The sequence below is a fragment of the Ostrinia furnacalis genome, unplaced genomic scaffold, assembly GCF_004193835.3.
Source record: "Ostrinia furnacalis isolate ACB-3 unplaced genomic scaffold, ASM419383v2 OfSCF0319, whole genome shotgun sequence".
In the NCBI taxonomy this organism is placed as follows: domain Eukaryota; kingdom Metazoa; phylum Arthropoda; class Insecta; order Lepidoptera; family Crambidae; genus Ostrinia; species Ostrinia furnacalis.
In genome coordinates this window covers 1,006,220-1,022,490 of record NW_021130558.1, presented here as the reverse complement: position 1 = coordinate 1,022,490, position 16,271 = coordinate 1,006,220, and the positions used below count along the sequence as shown (strand labels likewise).

General features: G+C 42.1%; 3 protein-coding genes across 4 annotated transcripts; 1 reads left to right on the top strand and 2 right to left on the bottom strand.

Moving 5' to 3' along the window:
* Window positions 1-437: 437 nt before the first annotated feature.
* Window positions 438-3,014, bottom strand: LOC114360226 (blastoderm-specific gene 25D). Its single transcript, XM_028314843.1, has 3 exons — window positions 1,720-3,014; window positions 1,455-1,678; window positions 438-902 (listed from the first exon to the last, which is right to left on the bottom strand). The coding sequence occupies exons 1-3, from the start codon at window positions 2,857-2,859 to the stop codon at window positions 638-640; spliced, it is 1,629 nt and encodes a 542-aa protein (XP_028170644.1). The 5' UTR covers window positions 2,860-3,014; the 3' UTR covers window positions 438-637.
* LOC114359865 (uncharacterized) lies at window positions 2,703-16,201 on the bottom strand. 2 transcript variants are annotated; one of them, XM_028314396.1, is made up of 2 exons: window positions 15,293-16,201; window positions 2,703-2,721 (listed from the first exon to the last, which is right to left on the bottom strand). In XM_028314396.1, the coding sequence occupies exon 1, from the start codon at window positions 15,868-15,870 to the stop codon at window positions 15,331-15,333; it is 540 nt and encodes a 179-aa protein (XP_028170197.1). In that variant the 5' UTR covers window positions 15,871-16,201; the 3' UTR covers window positions 2,703-2,721; window positions 15,293-15,330. The 2 variants fall into 2 exon arrangements, 1 of the variants encoding a protein (XP_028170197.1); XR_003656457.1 differs by lacking the exon at window positions 2,703-2,721 and adding an exon at window positions 11,300-13,484 and having other exon boundaries at window positions 13,527-16,198.
* Cht11 (chitinase-3-like protein) lies at window positions 3,290-6,286 on the top strand. Its single transcript, XM_028314408.1, has one exon. The coding sequence runs from the start codon at window positions 3,539-3,541 to the stop codon at window positions 4,964-4,966; it is 1,428 nt and encodes a 475-aa protein (XP_028170209.1). The 5' UTR covers window positions 3,290-3,538; the 3' UTR covers window positions 4,967-6,286.
* Window positions 16,202-16,271: the final 70 nt, after the last annotated feature.

Below are 16,271 nucleotides of genomic sequence, written 5' to 3'. Positions count from 1 at the left end.
GTGGTAATTTATTTGACTAGGGACACACTACACTTTGACTGGGGAACCTCTCGCGCGGTCGAGTCTCGCCCCGCTCACCTGGCGCGGGCGCGGCGGACGGCGCGGAGGGCGCGGACGGGCGGGGCGCGGCGGGGCGGCGCGCGCGCAGGCGGCGCAGCTCGGCGTCGCGCGCCGCCAGCTCGGCCGCCGCCTGCTCGCGGTGCGCCGCGAACTCGCGCTCCAGGTCCGCCACCTGAAAATCGGAGTAGAGCGTTTCGTATCGGAGTAGTGTCGACGGCGTTCACAGATAATTCTGAAGCGCCACTTTTAAGGGCTATATTTCACCGGGACACCGTGACGGCGCAACCAGTCGCCGGCTACCAACAAAATGTAGATATGCAGCTTTGCGCAACCAAACGGACACCAGGTGAGTGACTCTCTATAGAGCTGCATACATTTTGTTGGTAGCCAGTGACTGGTTGCGCCGCCATGGTTTCCCGGTGAAATATAGCCCAAAGACTCGATTGATTTTAAATCGACCGTGAGATTTCCCCACCGCTTCGTGATTGATATCGGTCGGATCGATCGAGTCGGCGAAACGGTCGCGTCGTCGTCTCGTATCGCTCGACGAAATCTACGGGAGTCTCGTTTTGCCGGTTCATAAAAGTGGGTCGCGTGTCGGGGTGGTGCTGGTGGTGGACACCTGCTGCTCGAGCGCGGCGCGCTCCTCGATGGGCGGCAGCGGCGGCGGCGCGAAGTGGCGCTCGTAGTCGGCCACGCGCGCCAGCAGCTCGGCCAGGCGCTCGTCGCCGGCGCGCGCGTCGGCCTCGGCGGCGGCGCGCTCGTCACGCAGCTTGCCCGCCCAGTACTCCTCGCAGCGCTCGTACTCCTCGCGCATCGCCTCCAGGCTCGCCTCCAGCTCCCTGCGAAAGGCCCGCACGGATTCGATTCGTCGCGATGTGATAAAATACCCGACAGATCAGATCGAAGACAGACAGATCGAAGGTAATTGCCAAAAATTCATAAAGTCCGGTCGCCGAGCAGATAGAATTTCGTCCGATGACCCCAAGCTGCCCATCCTTATCGCTCGCGCGTAATTATATTACTGTCATTACTGTGCGACAGGCGGCCGCAGTGAGTGTGCGAGCGCTACACGCGCGGGGTCATTGGACGAAATTCTACATATGTGCTCGCATCGTCAGTGAAGAAATGTTTAAAAATGGTTTCATTATCAATAATAAAATTCTATACTTGTACCTATGATTCATAATAATAATACTGCTATATAATTTCATTATTTATCCATTTGCGATTACCTATAAATGGCTAAGCAGATACATAATTTAAGGTCCCATTATTTGTATTGTATTGCTGTTGGTTTTCCGAATAAAATAAAATAAATAAAAAAATAAATAAATAAATGTATAATATAATTTTTGGCCATCTCATACGCTAGGACTTAGCGAACTACTCACTTGACCAGTTCGGACAATTTCTGCTTCTCCTCCTCATGTCGGCGCTCAGTGTCGGCGAGGTCCTTCGGGAGCTCGTCGAGCGCCTCGTCCGTCTGCAGTCCCGCGTCCGTCCGCAGTCCCGCGTCCGGGCCCACACACGCGTGAGCCGCGTCCGGGCCCACGCACGCGTCCACCGCGTCCGGGCCCGCGCTCGCGTCCGCGCGCGCCTCCGCCGGGCCCGCGCACAGCGCATCGCACAATTCGCGCGCGCGCGCCGCAGCTCGGCCTCCAATCGCGCGTGCGTCTCGTCCACGTCCTGCGCGAGCAGCAGCGCGCGGCGGTTGGCCTCGGCCACGTCGGCGCGCAGCTTGTCGCGCTCGGCCGCGGCGAGGTCGGCCCGGCGCCGCGCGCGCCGCAGCCGCAGCCGCGCCAGCGCCAGCGCCGCCGCCAGCACTAGCGGGCGCGCGTCGCGGCGCTCGTCCAGCGGCTCGGCGAGCGCCGCGAGCTCGGTGTCCAGCGCGCGCTCCAGGTCGGGCGGGCGCACGGCGGCGGCGCCGAAACCGAGCTCGAGCAGCAGGCGGCGCGGGCGCGGCACGCCGGCGCGCTCCCACGCGTCCACGACCAGCTCGCTCGCGACGCCGGCGTCGTCGTCCTCGGGGTCCGCGCCGTCCGGCTCCGGAGTGGGCGCGCTCTCTCCGGCGCCCTCGATGGACGAGGTGAGGGTCGCGTTCAAGCGGTCGAAGAACTCTCCGACGGTGGTCGTCTCGCCGGCGCGCGCCTCCTCGAAGATGCGGTCGACGAGCCCGCCGTCGATGCCGTCCATGCGCAGGTCGCGGCACAGCGCCAGGGCCTGCACGCGGTCGACGCGGCGCTCGTGCTCGAAGGCCGGCGCGTCGTCGTCGTCGGGGTCGAGGTCGCGCGCCTCCATGGCCGAGGCGCTGCGCCGGGCCCGCATGCGCTGCGAGGAGCGCGCGCGCCCGTCGTCGGCGTCCAGGCGGGACACGGAGGCGGCTCGCGGCGCGTGCGCGTCAGAGGCGCGCTGAGGCCTCGAGCGTCGCCCGTACTTTTTGGAACCGAAGACGAACTTGGGAGCGATCTCGCGGCCGGAGGAGTCCTCGTCGCTGTGCGGAGCGCCGGGCGGCGCGGAGGGCGCGCCCGAGGTGGCGGGGGCGGAGGCGCCGTCGCCGCTGAGCACCGAAAGAAGCCCGTTGCGGAACTGTGTGAAGGTGACGCGGTCGGAGCTGCGCTCGAACAGCGAGCCGACGAGGGCTGCACCGCGGTCTTCCAGCTGCAAAGCGTCGCACAGATCGAGCACGGCCGATTTGTTTAGGGCTTCCTCGTTATCTACGTCGAACGTTTTGAAAACCGTATACAGCTGTTGTTCGTAAGGATTCATGGACGTGCTATCCATAGCTAGCAGCCGCATTCGTATTCTATGTGACGTCAAGTTCGACGTGGGATCCTTCTACGTAATTGACATGTTCCGAAAATTTATAAAAGACTAATTTTAATTCGTAAATTACATTAACATTTTACAACCTTGATCTTATTTGCGATAGTCAATAGTGTCAAATTTGACGTTGTCATTTTTTTTTGACACACACTGTTATTTTTTTGTTTTTAAGTCTACAAGAAACAACAGCGACTATTATGCAGCTTTCATGGACATTTGACATTTACAATTCATGTAAATAATCGTTATTTAATTCATGTACCTAAATAAATAAACTTGAGTATAATTGATATAGTACAACATTATAAAAATTAAGTTACTTATATACATAGTTAATGTATCTCTAATTAAAATCGCCAACACTTTATTTTGTTATTAAAAAACAAAAAGTCACTCGTCTGTCCGTCACTCTTTGTTGTTGTGCTGCTGTATTGTTTACAAAGTACATTACTTCAATTTATTAATATTTTAATTGGTGAAACTAATATTTGAAGCACTTACAACGATAGTTGAGATAACAATTAAAGATACGTAATTGTTTTATCGTGTGTTCCGTTACTTGCTAGGTGATATTTAGTTTACGTGCCTCCGACAGTGCGCGCTAGACTTGTGTGTGAAATATTGCAACAATAAAAAACAATTACCTACGAAAATGTTAGATAAAGGTGCTGTTTATTACCAAAAAGTAAAAGGACCAGCTCTAATGTATACAAAGTCGGTGCAATGTAGTAAAATTACGAACACAGTTAAGACTGTTGTGGCTTGTGGTGCAGTTCTTGTTTTAGTTGCAACGACCTTGATTCTAATTCAACCTGAATTACCAACTCGCATCATAAGCAAGGTCCCGACTTATTTTTCAATGAAATCCTACTTTCGTGCTAAAACGTTTGCAATTTTACGGGGACAGCAATTGGGTAAAACTAAATTACGAGCTTTACCACGTTTGAGTGATGAGGAAAAGAAAATAGTGTCATGCTATTACAATACGCCCAGTGCTAACGGGACGGGCCAGCTGCTGCCCGCGGACATCCACCCGCACCTGTGCACGCACATCAACGTTGCCTTTGCCCGGGTCGTGAATAAGGAAATTCATCTAGACGACGTACAGTATCAAGCTCTACGTGATATTGTGAAACTTAAGAAAGTAAATCCTGATTTGAAAATTTTGATTTCTGTGGGAGGTTCTGGAAATGAAGATGGTTTCTCTGATATGGTTATCAATCATGCATCCAGAAAAGTGTTCATAAGATCTCTAAAATGGTTACTGCGGAACTATACATTAGATGGAGTAGATCTTGATTGGGAATTTCCAGCTGTGCACCTGGACACATTCATCCTTGGAGGCAAACGGGAGAGACAACATTTTTCTCAGTTATTGTATGAAATCCGACGTGAATACATTAGAGAGAAAAGAGATTACTTACTCACTGTGGCCGTTGCTGCACCAGAAACAATAGTTGATATTTCTTATGATATTGATCAAATTAATTTATATACCGACTATGTGAATGTTATGACGTATGACTTTCACTATTTCACCACATACACTCCATTCACTGGATTTAACTCACCACTATTCGCACGGCACGGGGAGCAAATGTATCTAGCCTCACTGAATGTCAACTACACTGTCCACATGTACTACAGCAAAGGGCTGAGTCTGAGTAAAATCGTAGTCGGTATACCCACTTATGGCCACACTTTCACTCTCGTGAACCCTGGCAACACCAGAGTGGGGAGCCCGGCTTCTGGATACGGCTCCCTCGGAGGCATGGGCTTTGTCAACTATCCAGAAATATGTACATTTGTAAAAAAATTCAACGACGTCATAATTCAAGAGGACGTAGAGGCCAAAGTACCGTATCTCTACAGAGGCCGGGAGTGGGTCTCGTTCGAGTCCCCGCAGAGCGTGGCGGCCAAGGCGGCGTTCGTGCGCGCGGCGGGGCTGCGCGGCGCCATGATCTACTCGCTCAACGCCGACGACTACCGCGGCGTGTGCCGCGCTCGCGGCGGACAACTTAAATTCCCACTACTTCAGTCTATCAAGAATTCCCTCTTTGGCAACGACACTGCGAATTAGGCGCAAGCGACGAGAAATGAAGAAATTAGCAAGAACCAGCAACCAGTCAAGTGTGAAAAATGAATATGAAACGACGGTGCATGCGTTTTTTGAGTGGTTTACCTGTTTTTTCCTGGTCACATATGTAATTTTGTACATGGCGCAGGATTTCATAGTAAGAGTGTGCGTCAGGCGCTGCGGCGGGCGGCGTGGGGCGCTGTGAGCGCGGCGCGCGCGGCGGCGGCGGCGGCACTGGAGTGGCGGCCGCCCCACGCGCGTGCTCACCCGCACAGAACCGCACGCGCATTCATTAACCGTCGCATTAACTTTTACAGTTTGAAAAAATCTAAGAGTTACTTTACTGTTTCGCGTTTCCACTCGACCGAGTATGTTGCAGTACACTTGATAATTTTAAATCGGTTATCCGCCCACGGCCTGTATTGCTGCACACACTTGCTGTTTAGCTCAGTGTGTTTGCCAGTGATCTTGACCACTTGTTCGTGGGCTGTAAGGTGGGCGGTGGCAATGACATTAAACGCCTTGTCAAAATACTACCTTTACCTTTCGATTGAATATGTACCTACCTACCTATATTACTACTTATAAGGTCACTAGGTATTTAAACAAAAAACATAATCTGGCGCAGTCTGGTAAAAAACTATAACATATACCTACTTTATAAGTAAATAAACTAATAATAATAATTGTGGAAAAAAAACTTATTTGTGTTGTAACATCTAACTAATATTAAATGACTCCATAAGTTCCATAACTTAACTCAAAAATTCTTGTTATTATTAAAATTACTAGATTACCTATGTGTCCAAGTGTCCACTAAGGACATTTTCAAACTTTTGCAATTTGAAGGCGTGTTATAAGACAGATAAGCTAATGAAATAAATGTTAAAGTTACTCTTCTTCTAGTGTCATCTTGCTTTATAAACTTTATATTTGTATACGGTGATATTGAAAAAGCCATAGTATTATTGTAATGTGTAAATGTATTTACTTATGTAATTAAGTAACTGAGCTCTTTACAAGACTGAACAGTTTTTAGTCGAACGCGGCTCCACAAGTATTAGACACAGGTCACACTTTCACGGTCGATTTAGATCTTTAGACTGATGATACAAACAAAAGTCTTAGTAACTAGCACCTGATTGCACCAAGCGCTTTGACGAGTTTCGGGTGACTATGACACAGACGTGACCGCAAGTTACCGCGACCTTTTTTGAGAGTTGAATTCGCGCCTGGAATGTTTTCAAATTAGAAATATGACTAACAAAACTTCTCATTTCCAGACAATATAATCGTGATGTAGGTATCACTTCCGATTCCGTTTAGGATCAAGATAATAACTAGGTAGGTATAGTCAACCTATGCACAAAATAGAAATGAGATTCTATTTTTTGACCTTAGCCCCTTAGGTACCTACTTTTAAAAAGTTACTCGCGTAGTTTCTATTATGTTAATAAGTAGGTACGTAGATAGATAAGATATAATATTTTTGTAATAGGGTATTAAAGGCGATATTAAATGTGCCCAATAAATTATTATTTTAATAACATCTATTTTATAAAGTACTAGCTTTTGCCCGCGGCTTCACCCGCGTGAAATTCAGTTTGTCACAGATCGTCATAAATTATTATAGCCTATATGTTATTCTGGGTTATAAACAATAATACTGTATAGTTTCATCAAAATCCGTTCAGTAGTTTTTGCGTGAAAGAGTAACAAACATCCAGACATCCAAACTTTCGCATTTATAATATTAGTAGGAAGGAATTACTTATCTAGAAATGTTGAACCATGAAGTACAAATTATAGAGGAACGTGCCGGCTGTGACTTAAGATAGTTAAACAAACTAACGCTCACTAGCAGCAGCAGCAGAAGTGGAAGAAGGTTAAATATTATTTCTAGTAAAACTTCTCAAAAAATGACTTAAGTAAGTTTCGAATTAGGACGTAGGTATAGCGTTTTAAGGAAGGAAGAAGTATGAAAACTTTAAAACAAAATGGCTACTAAATTACAGAAACACGGGTCTCAACGCGAATTTTTTTGTAAATAAGTAAGTACCTACATAAATGTTCTCACGGCATGAGGTGCTGCTATGCTGCAGTAGCCGTGGTCAGAAACTCACAAGCAGACTGACAGCTCGCGGCATCTTCCGTTCGGGCGGGCTTGAATATTTTCAACTACCCTCATACCCAGCCACAGCATAGCAGCCGAAACGTCAAGCCGTGAGCAACTCATTTAAAAAATGTCGTGTTGAGTGAGACCCGTGTTTCTCTTTGAAATGGAACGCGAAAGTTTAAAATTTTATAAAATGGCTACTTATAGTAAAGGACTGAGAGGAAAAAAACATCATCGATATTTAATTACCTACTTAATACGTGTAAATCAGCCTTTAGACGAGCTTTGAGAAATTCAGTTTGAACAGACTTAGGTAGGTACTCTTTTGTGTTTATAATTTGGCCAATTAACTCAATACTGTTCCAAGTTATAGTTATTCTCTTATTTTAAATATTGTAAAATTTGATGAAAATCCATTTAGCCGTTTCAACTCAAATAGTAAGACACGGGTCTTACCGCGACGTTTATTAATGAGTTACAAGTAAGTACTCACGGGCCACGGCTTGACGTTTCGGCTGCTAAGCTGCAGCCGTGGTCACAAGCAGACTGGCGGCTCGCGGCGTCGTCCATTCGCGCGGGCTTGAAAATTTTCAACCACCCTCATATTGTCATTTGTTCCACTACCACTAGTGATGTTACCACGACACGCCACTCACAGTATCCGTATAAACGTCGCGTTAAGACCCGTGTCATACCATTTTAGTTGAAAGTAATAACGAACATCAGTCTATCCATCCTCCCAAACTTACCTACTTGCTCCTTGTTTAATAAAAGTTACACGCACGTTGATATAATAATATTTAAGTGACTTTTAGTAAATAACCTTTGAGGCACATTTCAATATTTCGAATCTATAAAATGTGATTGTTGCCCTGAATTTCATTGACTACTCATTTGTATATGGTTTTATGTCATGTCTGAAATAAATGATTTGAATATACAGGGTGTCCCAAAATTTGCACGTCACACTGACACCATAATAGGTAAATGAGCTTAAGACGCATCTAACAAGTATATTAAGTCTATTTTTAAAAATAACTAATGAGTCATATTTCAAAACTCATCAAACTTTTCTATGGACATATTAAGCTTGTTCGATGCGTCTTAGACTCAGCTACCTCCAGTGTCAGTGTGACGTGCTAATTTTGGGACACCCTGTACCTAATACGGTGTCCAACAAAGGGCGTACCAGAGCTGCAGAGTGGCTGTCTAGTGTTAAAAGACACTAATACCTATCGATTAAACCCCTATGTATGTTTAGCGAAAATGAATAATTGATTGATTCTGATTGTGATTTGATCCAGATAAACACGCTAAATATATTTGTACCTCTCCGAAAAAAAGATCACCAATAATGTTGCACAAAACTAGTAGGTTTAGATAAAATTCCACTAGGAAACTAATTAGAAGAAAGTTAATATTTTATTGTTTGAATTTAATTTATTGCATATGAAATGAAATGTTATTAATTGTAACATATTACTGTGTGTTGAAATAAATTACTTATTATTATTATTTAGGTGCTTTCCATTTCAGTTGTCAATTTTGGTACGAAGATCTAAAAGTAGACTTATGTTTGCACAGCAATTAGTCCACTAGTTAAGTAAAAAAGTTTTTAAGATAGGTATAAAAAAACTTTGCAGTTAAAACTCATAATCGATCATACGTTTTGACTGATGCTCTTGGTCAATATCACTTTTGACTGATATTTCCAGTCAAAAGTGGTTTTGACCAAGGGCGTTAGTCAATACCACTTTTGACTGCAAAAAATCAGTCAAGAATGCTTTCGCCCGATTTCAAATTTTTCCAATCAGTCCAAACTTCATGGAAACTAATGATTTTACTTTATATTTTGCCTGACAAATACGTAGATTTCTTAATAATACAATAAGAAATAAAAAAACATCCTCCTATATTTTGTTTTTAAAAAAAACTCCCGTCAGCTCATTTGAAATAGAGCTCATTATAGTTTTGCCAAATTATAGTTACTGCTGATATCGCTAGCACGGCAGTATGAGTTTTGACTGTAACACTACTACTTCAAACGTTTAACGTGTTTTTCTGGATCAAATAGCAAACAGCAGGACAACATGCGTTTTAGCTAAATAACTTGAATACTATTCATTTTCGCATACATAGTGGTTAAATCGATCGAGGTATTAGTGTCCTGTAATACCAGACAACCGCTGGCTGGTACACCCTTCATGAGACTTCCTGTATATAGGTATGTAGTTATTTAAGTTACACATACTTAAGTGACTGTCGAACTGCAAAATATACAGGGTGTTTGGTGCATCGTGTGCCAAAATGATTTGGCGGATAGAATGGGTCATTTCCTATATTTTCAGCCCCCATAACACGTTCCATGTCAGGCGGCTACTTTTNACACGCCACAGTAACAGTCCGTTTTAAGATCAGGACCCGAAACCTATCCAGTTGCAGCGAGGGGTGAGACAGGGAGACGTCATCACCACCGCCCTGGAAGATGTTTTCAAGCTTCTGGGCTGGAGCGGATTCAGCATAAATATCAACGGCGAGTACATCACCCAGACAGCAGACGATATCGTAGTCATGGCTGAGATCGTGGAAGATCTAGATACAATGCTCGATGGCCTCAATAGAGTCTCTCAACAAGTGGGTCTCAAAATGAACATGGACAAGATTTAAAAATCATGTCTAAAGACCGTGTTGCACCCACTCCTCTAAAAGTTGGAGGCTCTACACTCGAAGTTGTTGACAATAATGTATACCTGGGACAAACAGTCCAGTTAGGTAGGTCCAACTTCGAAAAAAGGTCAATCATCGAATCCAGCTCGGCTGGGCAGCCTTCGGGAAGCTTCACGATATTTTCACGCAGCTTCTCCGTCGCGTCGCCGCTCCGCTTTAAATCCACTTTGAATCCGCTTGCAATCCTCCAGGGTGGCAAGGGCCTTAAAACTCAGCGGCACACTGATGTTCAAATACCGCAGCCGAGTCCTAAAGCCGCGGCACGCGTTCGCCACGAAAAGAGTGAGCAAGACAGCAATATCTCACTCACACGTTTCATGCCTTGTTTATAACGACTAGTCTTAACGCCCAGTTAATGAATCATCGAAACATTACAAATAATATCACATATAAACAACAAAATTAAAATTAAAACTAAATGCATTCTGTCGAGAACACTGAGAATATTCCCGGGAGCGTTCTCGGTTCTCGAGAATATTCTCACTGGGAATATTGCCGGGAACGAGAACTTTCTCAGCGGCACATCTCTAAGCAGGACAACATGCGTTTTAGCTAAATAACTTGAATATTATTCATTTTCGCATACATAGTGGTTAAATCGATCGAGGTATTAGTGTCCTGTAATACCAGACAACCGCTGGCTGGTACACCCTTCATGAGACTTCCTGTATATAGGTATGTAGTTATTTAAGTTACACATACTTAAGTGACTGTCGAACTGCAAAATATATAATAATTCCTAAATTCCGTATTTTAGCACTATAAAAAAAGATTAATCTAAAGTTGCATTATTATTTTACGTGCCTATAATAAAGTTCGAAATTGCCTTTAATTTACCGAATATTTTTTTGACTAGATTATCCTGCATAAGAAAAAAATGGAAATTGATACCTACCTGTAAAAAATAATCATATTTCTTTAACGGAAACGACCACTGCACCTACAGTTTTTGAAGATTTTAGAAAATAATAAGAAATAATGGACGTGTTACAGTCAAAACTCATAATCGGTCACTCAAAAAACACTATTGACTGATTTTGTGCAGCTATAAGTGGTTTTGACTAACGCCCTTAGTCAAAACCACTTTTGACTGATATTTCCAGTAGAATATTGACCAAGAGCATTATGAGTTTTGACTGTAACAGACATACTAAATTACATGAATATTGAAGAAAAAAATCGGCAATTTCATACTTAAAACCCCAGTGCCGGATTAAGCCAGCGCGGGGCCTGTAGCAAATTTCTATCAAGGGGCCCTTGGTTTGCTTTAGGTTCTCAAGTTTAGGGTATTAAATGAAACAAAACTGTTACAAATGAACTTTTCTTGATTTTTAATGTGGGAAAATTTAGAGATAACACTTTCAATATCAACTTCATTAAGCAAATCATGCTCTATANAATTTCATACTTAAAACCCCTATTATGTATTATAAAAGATACACTAGATCCTAAGTAATACAGATAATAGTGTGATTTGAATTGATTAAACGTAATGACATTGAATTTCTTTTATTTTATAAAGCTCTCTTATAATTACAATCTTATAAAAATATTGAATCTTGTGATAATTTCGTATTTTGTTTAAAGTTGAGGTGCTATCGCGGTACCTATCTATAATATCGCTGGTTCTTTATGAAAATGGAATAACTGAAACACCAATTAAAAATAGTCAGGAAGCTCTTTAATATGGCACTACCTTAAAGTACCTATCTAAGCATTAATTATAATCTAAAATACACATAAGGCATCGCTAACTGCTGGCGCATCGCAATCTTAACCGTTTAAACTCTCCATTGCAAATTATAATTATTGTTTAAAAGGTAGTAACTTAATTAGGTGTAGTAACACAGCACACTGAACACACAAGATAGGTATGTAGATTGTAGATCCAGCCAGAGGCCGCACTCGGAAACTTTATAGCCGTAAACACTTGACGCCGCGCCGCGTCGCGTCTTCACTGTGACTAACGTCGCCCTTATAATAATTGAAACTGAAATAACTCCGAATTCCGAGGAGACTCGAAAAATACTGAAAAATTATTTTTAGGGCGCAATTAGGCTCAAAATAATATGCTCACCAATACCGTTGCTGCACAAACTCCGGAAACTATTCGGTTATGCTGCACCTACTTTATTACAGTAGAACGCCGATTATCCGAACGCCGATTAACCGAATCGCCAATTATTATCCGAATCGGTCCTAAGCGTAATATAAAAAATTAAAACCAAGTAATTTTTGTTTTTTTTTTGTTGGAATTCGGATATATTTCAACTGAGCGTTATTGTAGCAGTTCTACAATAACGCCAAGTAGGAAATATATCTGATTGTTAACATAATTAAAGTTTATTCTATGTGTGACAGTTGGTTTTTCCCTTTTACCAGTCTATGTCCGATTATCCGAATTTTCGATTATCCGAATCGACCCCGGTCCCAATTAATTCGGATAATCGGCGTTCTACTGTATTTATTTATTGAAGCAATAGAGTAATGTAGAGATTGTCTCTGTATTCAATCAAAACGGTAAAGATTGCGGACAATGCACCAATAATGTAATAACAAAACTATTGGTAATTACACCTTAACGACACAGTAGATGGCTACTGTAAAGTGGATGGGCATTAAGTAAGTAAGATATACAAAAAAAGCAGTACAGCAGTGGGAGACGGCGTATGTGACTGCACCAGACAGTCTGACAATAGAGAGAGATGGAGGGAGATCGTGCGGAGAGTTGTATCCGCCTCTACAACCGATGTGAACGCCTCAACGTGACCACGACCGCTCTGCCAAGAGCGTAACGAATAAGAAGAAGAATCCTACCTATATCCTTTCCCGGAAGTCAAAACTATTTCTAATCAAATTTCATCAAAATCGCTTTAGTAGTTTACTTAGGCGTGAAAGCGCAACAGACGGACAAGAGTTAATTTCTCATTTATAATATTCACATAATTTATTAGAGATTACGAGTAGTACCTAAGTAGGGATAAAATAAACCAATTTTTTAAATCCGATCGTGAGATCTAAGTACCAATCCTCTTTATACTAAAATTTTAATATTTAGTAAGTATTGTAAAGGCGATATTACAAGAGCATATTAAATTCTGGGGCGAAGTGAAAAATTTTTTGCAGCATTGTAAAGCGCCTACAATAATTGCCGCCGACTACAACGCCAGAATCTAATCATGCTAAGGGCAAAATGTCTGTGGTTAATGCATGGACCTTAATGATATATTTATTTATGCCCAGAATCATGACTTTCATTTATTTTAAACTTTATTGCGCATAACAGTGTACAGTGGGTGGATTTAACGCTAGGAATATGGATATTAATCGCCATAGACTAGGTCTATCTAAGTACAACCCGATTGAGCTAACTGCGCATCTCGCTGGAATGCGACTCTCCCTCCCACTTACCCGCACAGCTCCCCGCGTACGCCCCGTCCCGTACAGCGTCTAAATGTCGTCACGGCTGCCAGGTGCGCAGTTAACTCCTCCGGGTTTTAAGTAATAAACGTAATACTGGTCGTTCGGTTTCAGTAGAGGGGAATAATAATAAACCATCATCACTCTCCACGAAATGCTAACTTTCAATTGGTTGAAAGTTTGTAAATCATAAATTGCTATTTCTAAACATAGATTATTTTTTTGGGGTGGGCACTAGACTGGACCAGTCGGGGGATCGGGGGCGTTATACATATTATAAGCGTATATATATATCTACACCTATTGCTAATAATTGAATTTGCCAAAAATGTTATTACATTATGTAACATTGTCCGTGTAAGCGCGCCTTGTATAATAGTTAGTTATTATAACAACTAACTAATTTAAATAAAATAACAGAAAAGTAAAAACCACCTTATTAAAATATTGTACATTGTTGATAGATAAATAAATAGATAAATGATTCCAACAAACTAACTTTACTGTAGGAATGTAATTCCATATTCACAAATAAAAATGATTAACAATGGTGCTCTACATGGCAAAATCGGGAAAACCATGTAATTTTTGAATGTAATTACACTGTATTTATTTCACTTCCAATGAAATGGACACTATTTATATTATTGTGCATTTCTAAAAACCAGAAAACCAGTAAGCACCAAGTACCTATAATATTATTAAAGCTGCACCATATTGTTATAAAGTATAACAACACAAATTGATCAACTGATGCAATAAAGCAGATATTATGATGTTTACTTGTGTATGTATAATAAATAATTTTTATTCAGTTAGAAAGTCCAATAACAAGGGAAATTAAAATAATTACCTTAATAATTTGTAGCTAATTAAGAAAATAAAATACAAACTACACTTATTGAAACCATAACCACAATCCCTATGAATAAAATAGATTATTTATAATAACTACAAACTACAAATGTATAAAATTACAAAAAATATTTATAAATTATGGCAGAAATGATATTAAAAATAAAGGTTGAACTCCATTTGCAATATTTTTTACATAATGACAATTCATAAAAAAAAAGAATTAGAACAAGAGAGCATAATATTATAATATTTTTGAGTATTTTCTAAATAAATGCACGTTTGAATCATGGCCCAAAGATTACACATACATTGAAAAATAAAAGCATGTATTTGCACCCAAGAGGAATGTTGAGCCCCGCAACGACCAGACGCCCGGGCACGGCCCGCCTGGCGCGGCAGGCACTCAGCAGTGTGCACATTCTATGGCAAAAGGCAATCACAGCTAGTTGCCTGTTCTCTTACCCTATATGCATATTACAACCTAATATTGTAGATTCACACAAAATGTAAATTCATCCGTATCACAAACTATAGGTTTATTATAATCTATACATCTCTATGTGCATATATATTTATATAATTATGTATAAGTAATAGTTGAGTATCTAAATATTAGGATATGGCAACTTAACAACAACTTATTGTCTAGTGGAATATTCTACAGCTAACTGAGCCATGGGCTCTCCTCACAACAACTCGTTGTTTATCAACTATAAAGGCTTATGACTACTAAAATTGTAAATTGAACTTATAAACTCTCACAGGTTCAACTACCTAATTTGCAAAATATGTTCAAAATATCAATGGCAACTGAAATTTATCAATAATCAAGTCTGAAAATCTAATTTAAATAATGTAGAAAAAGAAGAGCCATATGTTTTGATTGATTTTATAGGAGAGTTAGGTACAATCACACCTGATCTACTCTACCTACTAGGTACAATACAATGAAGTAATAGAGAATTACTAGCTAATTATTAGTCAGATTAAAATTATAGCAGGACGGTTCGGTTGATTTGATGTGCAGTATGTCGATACACCTTAAAGAAGCAGCACTCTAAACTTTATAATGTGATATGTATAATACTATCACATCAAAATACTATACATTTCATCAATGGTAAAAGTTCAAATTTTTGAAAAGACCATAATGATAAAACAGGATAAAGATGACAACACAAGTTAGAATTAAATGATATGATACGAACCATGAGGCTCCGCACTCGAGGTGCTCGGCGCGGCGATGTTACGTCTGCAGCCAGTGGAACATCAGGCTGTGCACGGTCGGGTAGTCCAGCTCAGCGTTGGGAGAGCTCAGGAACTCTTTCAGGCTCAGGCTCACGTCACCGGATAAGGGAGTTTCCTTGAGCTCGGGCGCCGACTGCGCCGAGTTGTCGTCGGAAGCACAATCGGAAGAAGTGGCTCGCCACTTGTCGTCGTAGTTGAGGTCGCACAGGGTCGGGGGTTCGTCACCGTCGCTGAATTCCTCTTCAAGCATGAGAGTGCGCGATTTGGAGCGGACCACGCTGCTATCGGTGTCACTGGCGTCACGAGCACCGCTACCACCGGTCCCACTTCCTTCGTGCTGCCGCCGTGCGTTTTTAAGAGCGCGATATCTCCTCGATCGTTCCCGCTGTAATCTTCTTTTTCTTTCGTCGGCTCGTTCGAGCTCCTCTGGGGTCTTCTTCAATGAATTCTTGCCAAAGAAATATCTCATGAATGACTCGTCGCAGTTTCGTTTCGACAGGTAGCTAGCCATTAACTTGTAGTAGTACTGGTTATCCATATTTAAGATGAAGAATATTTACAGCGGTTTTGGGTAAAAAGTACAAAATAAGGACGATATTCTGGAAGTTGCGAAATAAATAAAAATAATGAGAACGCACGACGATGACGTGACGTCAATCAACGGCACAGATGATGTCGTGTTGATTGTCAAAGTCATAAGTTACGTTTTGTTAACTCTGTTTCGACATTGATAAGACTGCGTTTCGTTTCATTTGAGAACAAACATACAAACAGCAACACTGTTAGCTGACCATTCAAGACGCAAAGCTTAGTGCGAGAAAAGGATAAAATAAAGTTTTTTAAGGTCGTTGTGTGTGTGTCTTTAGTTTGACATAATAACTTGCTTTATGGCACGTGGTTTTGACATGCTTTGAGTTGTTGCCGCTCTTCCAACGTGAA

Bases quoted from the DNA above. Each gene is read 5' to 3' on its own strand.
- LOC114360226 (XM_028314843.1), bottom strand. From the start codon at position 2,859: ATGCGGCTGCTAGCTATGGATAGCACGTCCATGAATCCTTACGAACAA. The intron at 1,679-1,719 runs GCCGAGCTGCGG...TGCGATGCGCTG, and splicing joins AGACGCACGCGCGATTGGAG to TGCGCGGGCCCGGCGGAGGC. The intron at 903-1,454 runs GTGAGTAGTTCG...GGCCTTTCGCAG, and splicing joins AAATTGTCCGAACTGGTCAA to GGAGCTGGAGGCGAGCCTGG.
- Cht11 (XM_028314408.1), top strand. From the start codon at position 3,539: ATGTTAGATAAAGGTGCTGTTTATTACCAAAAAGTAAAAGGACCAGCT.
- LOC114359865 (XM_028314396.1), bottom strand. From the start codon at position 15,870: ATGGATAACCAGTACTACTACAAGTTAATGGCTAGCTACCTGTCGAAA.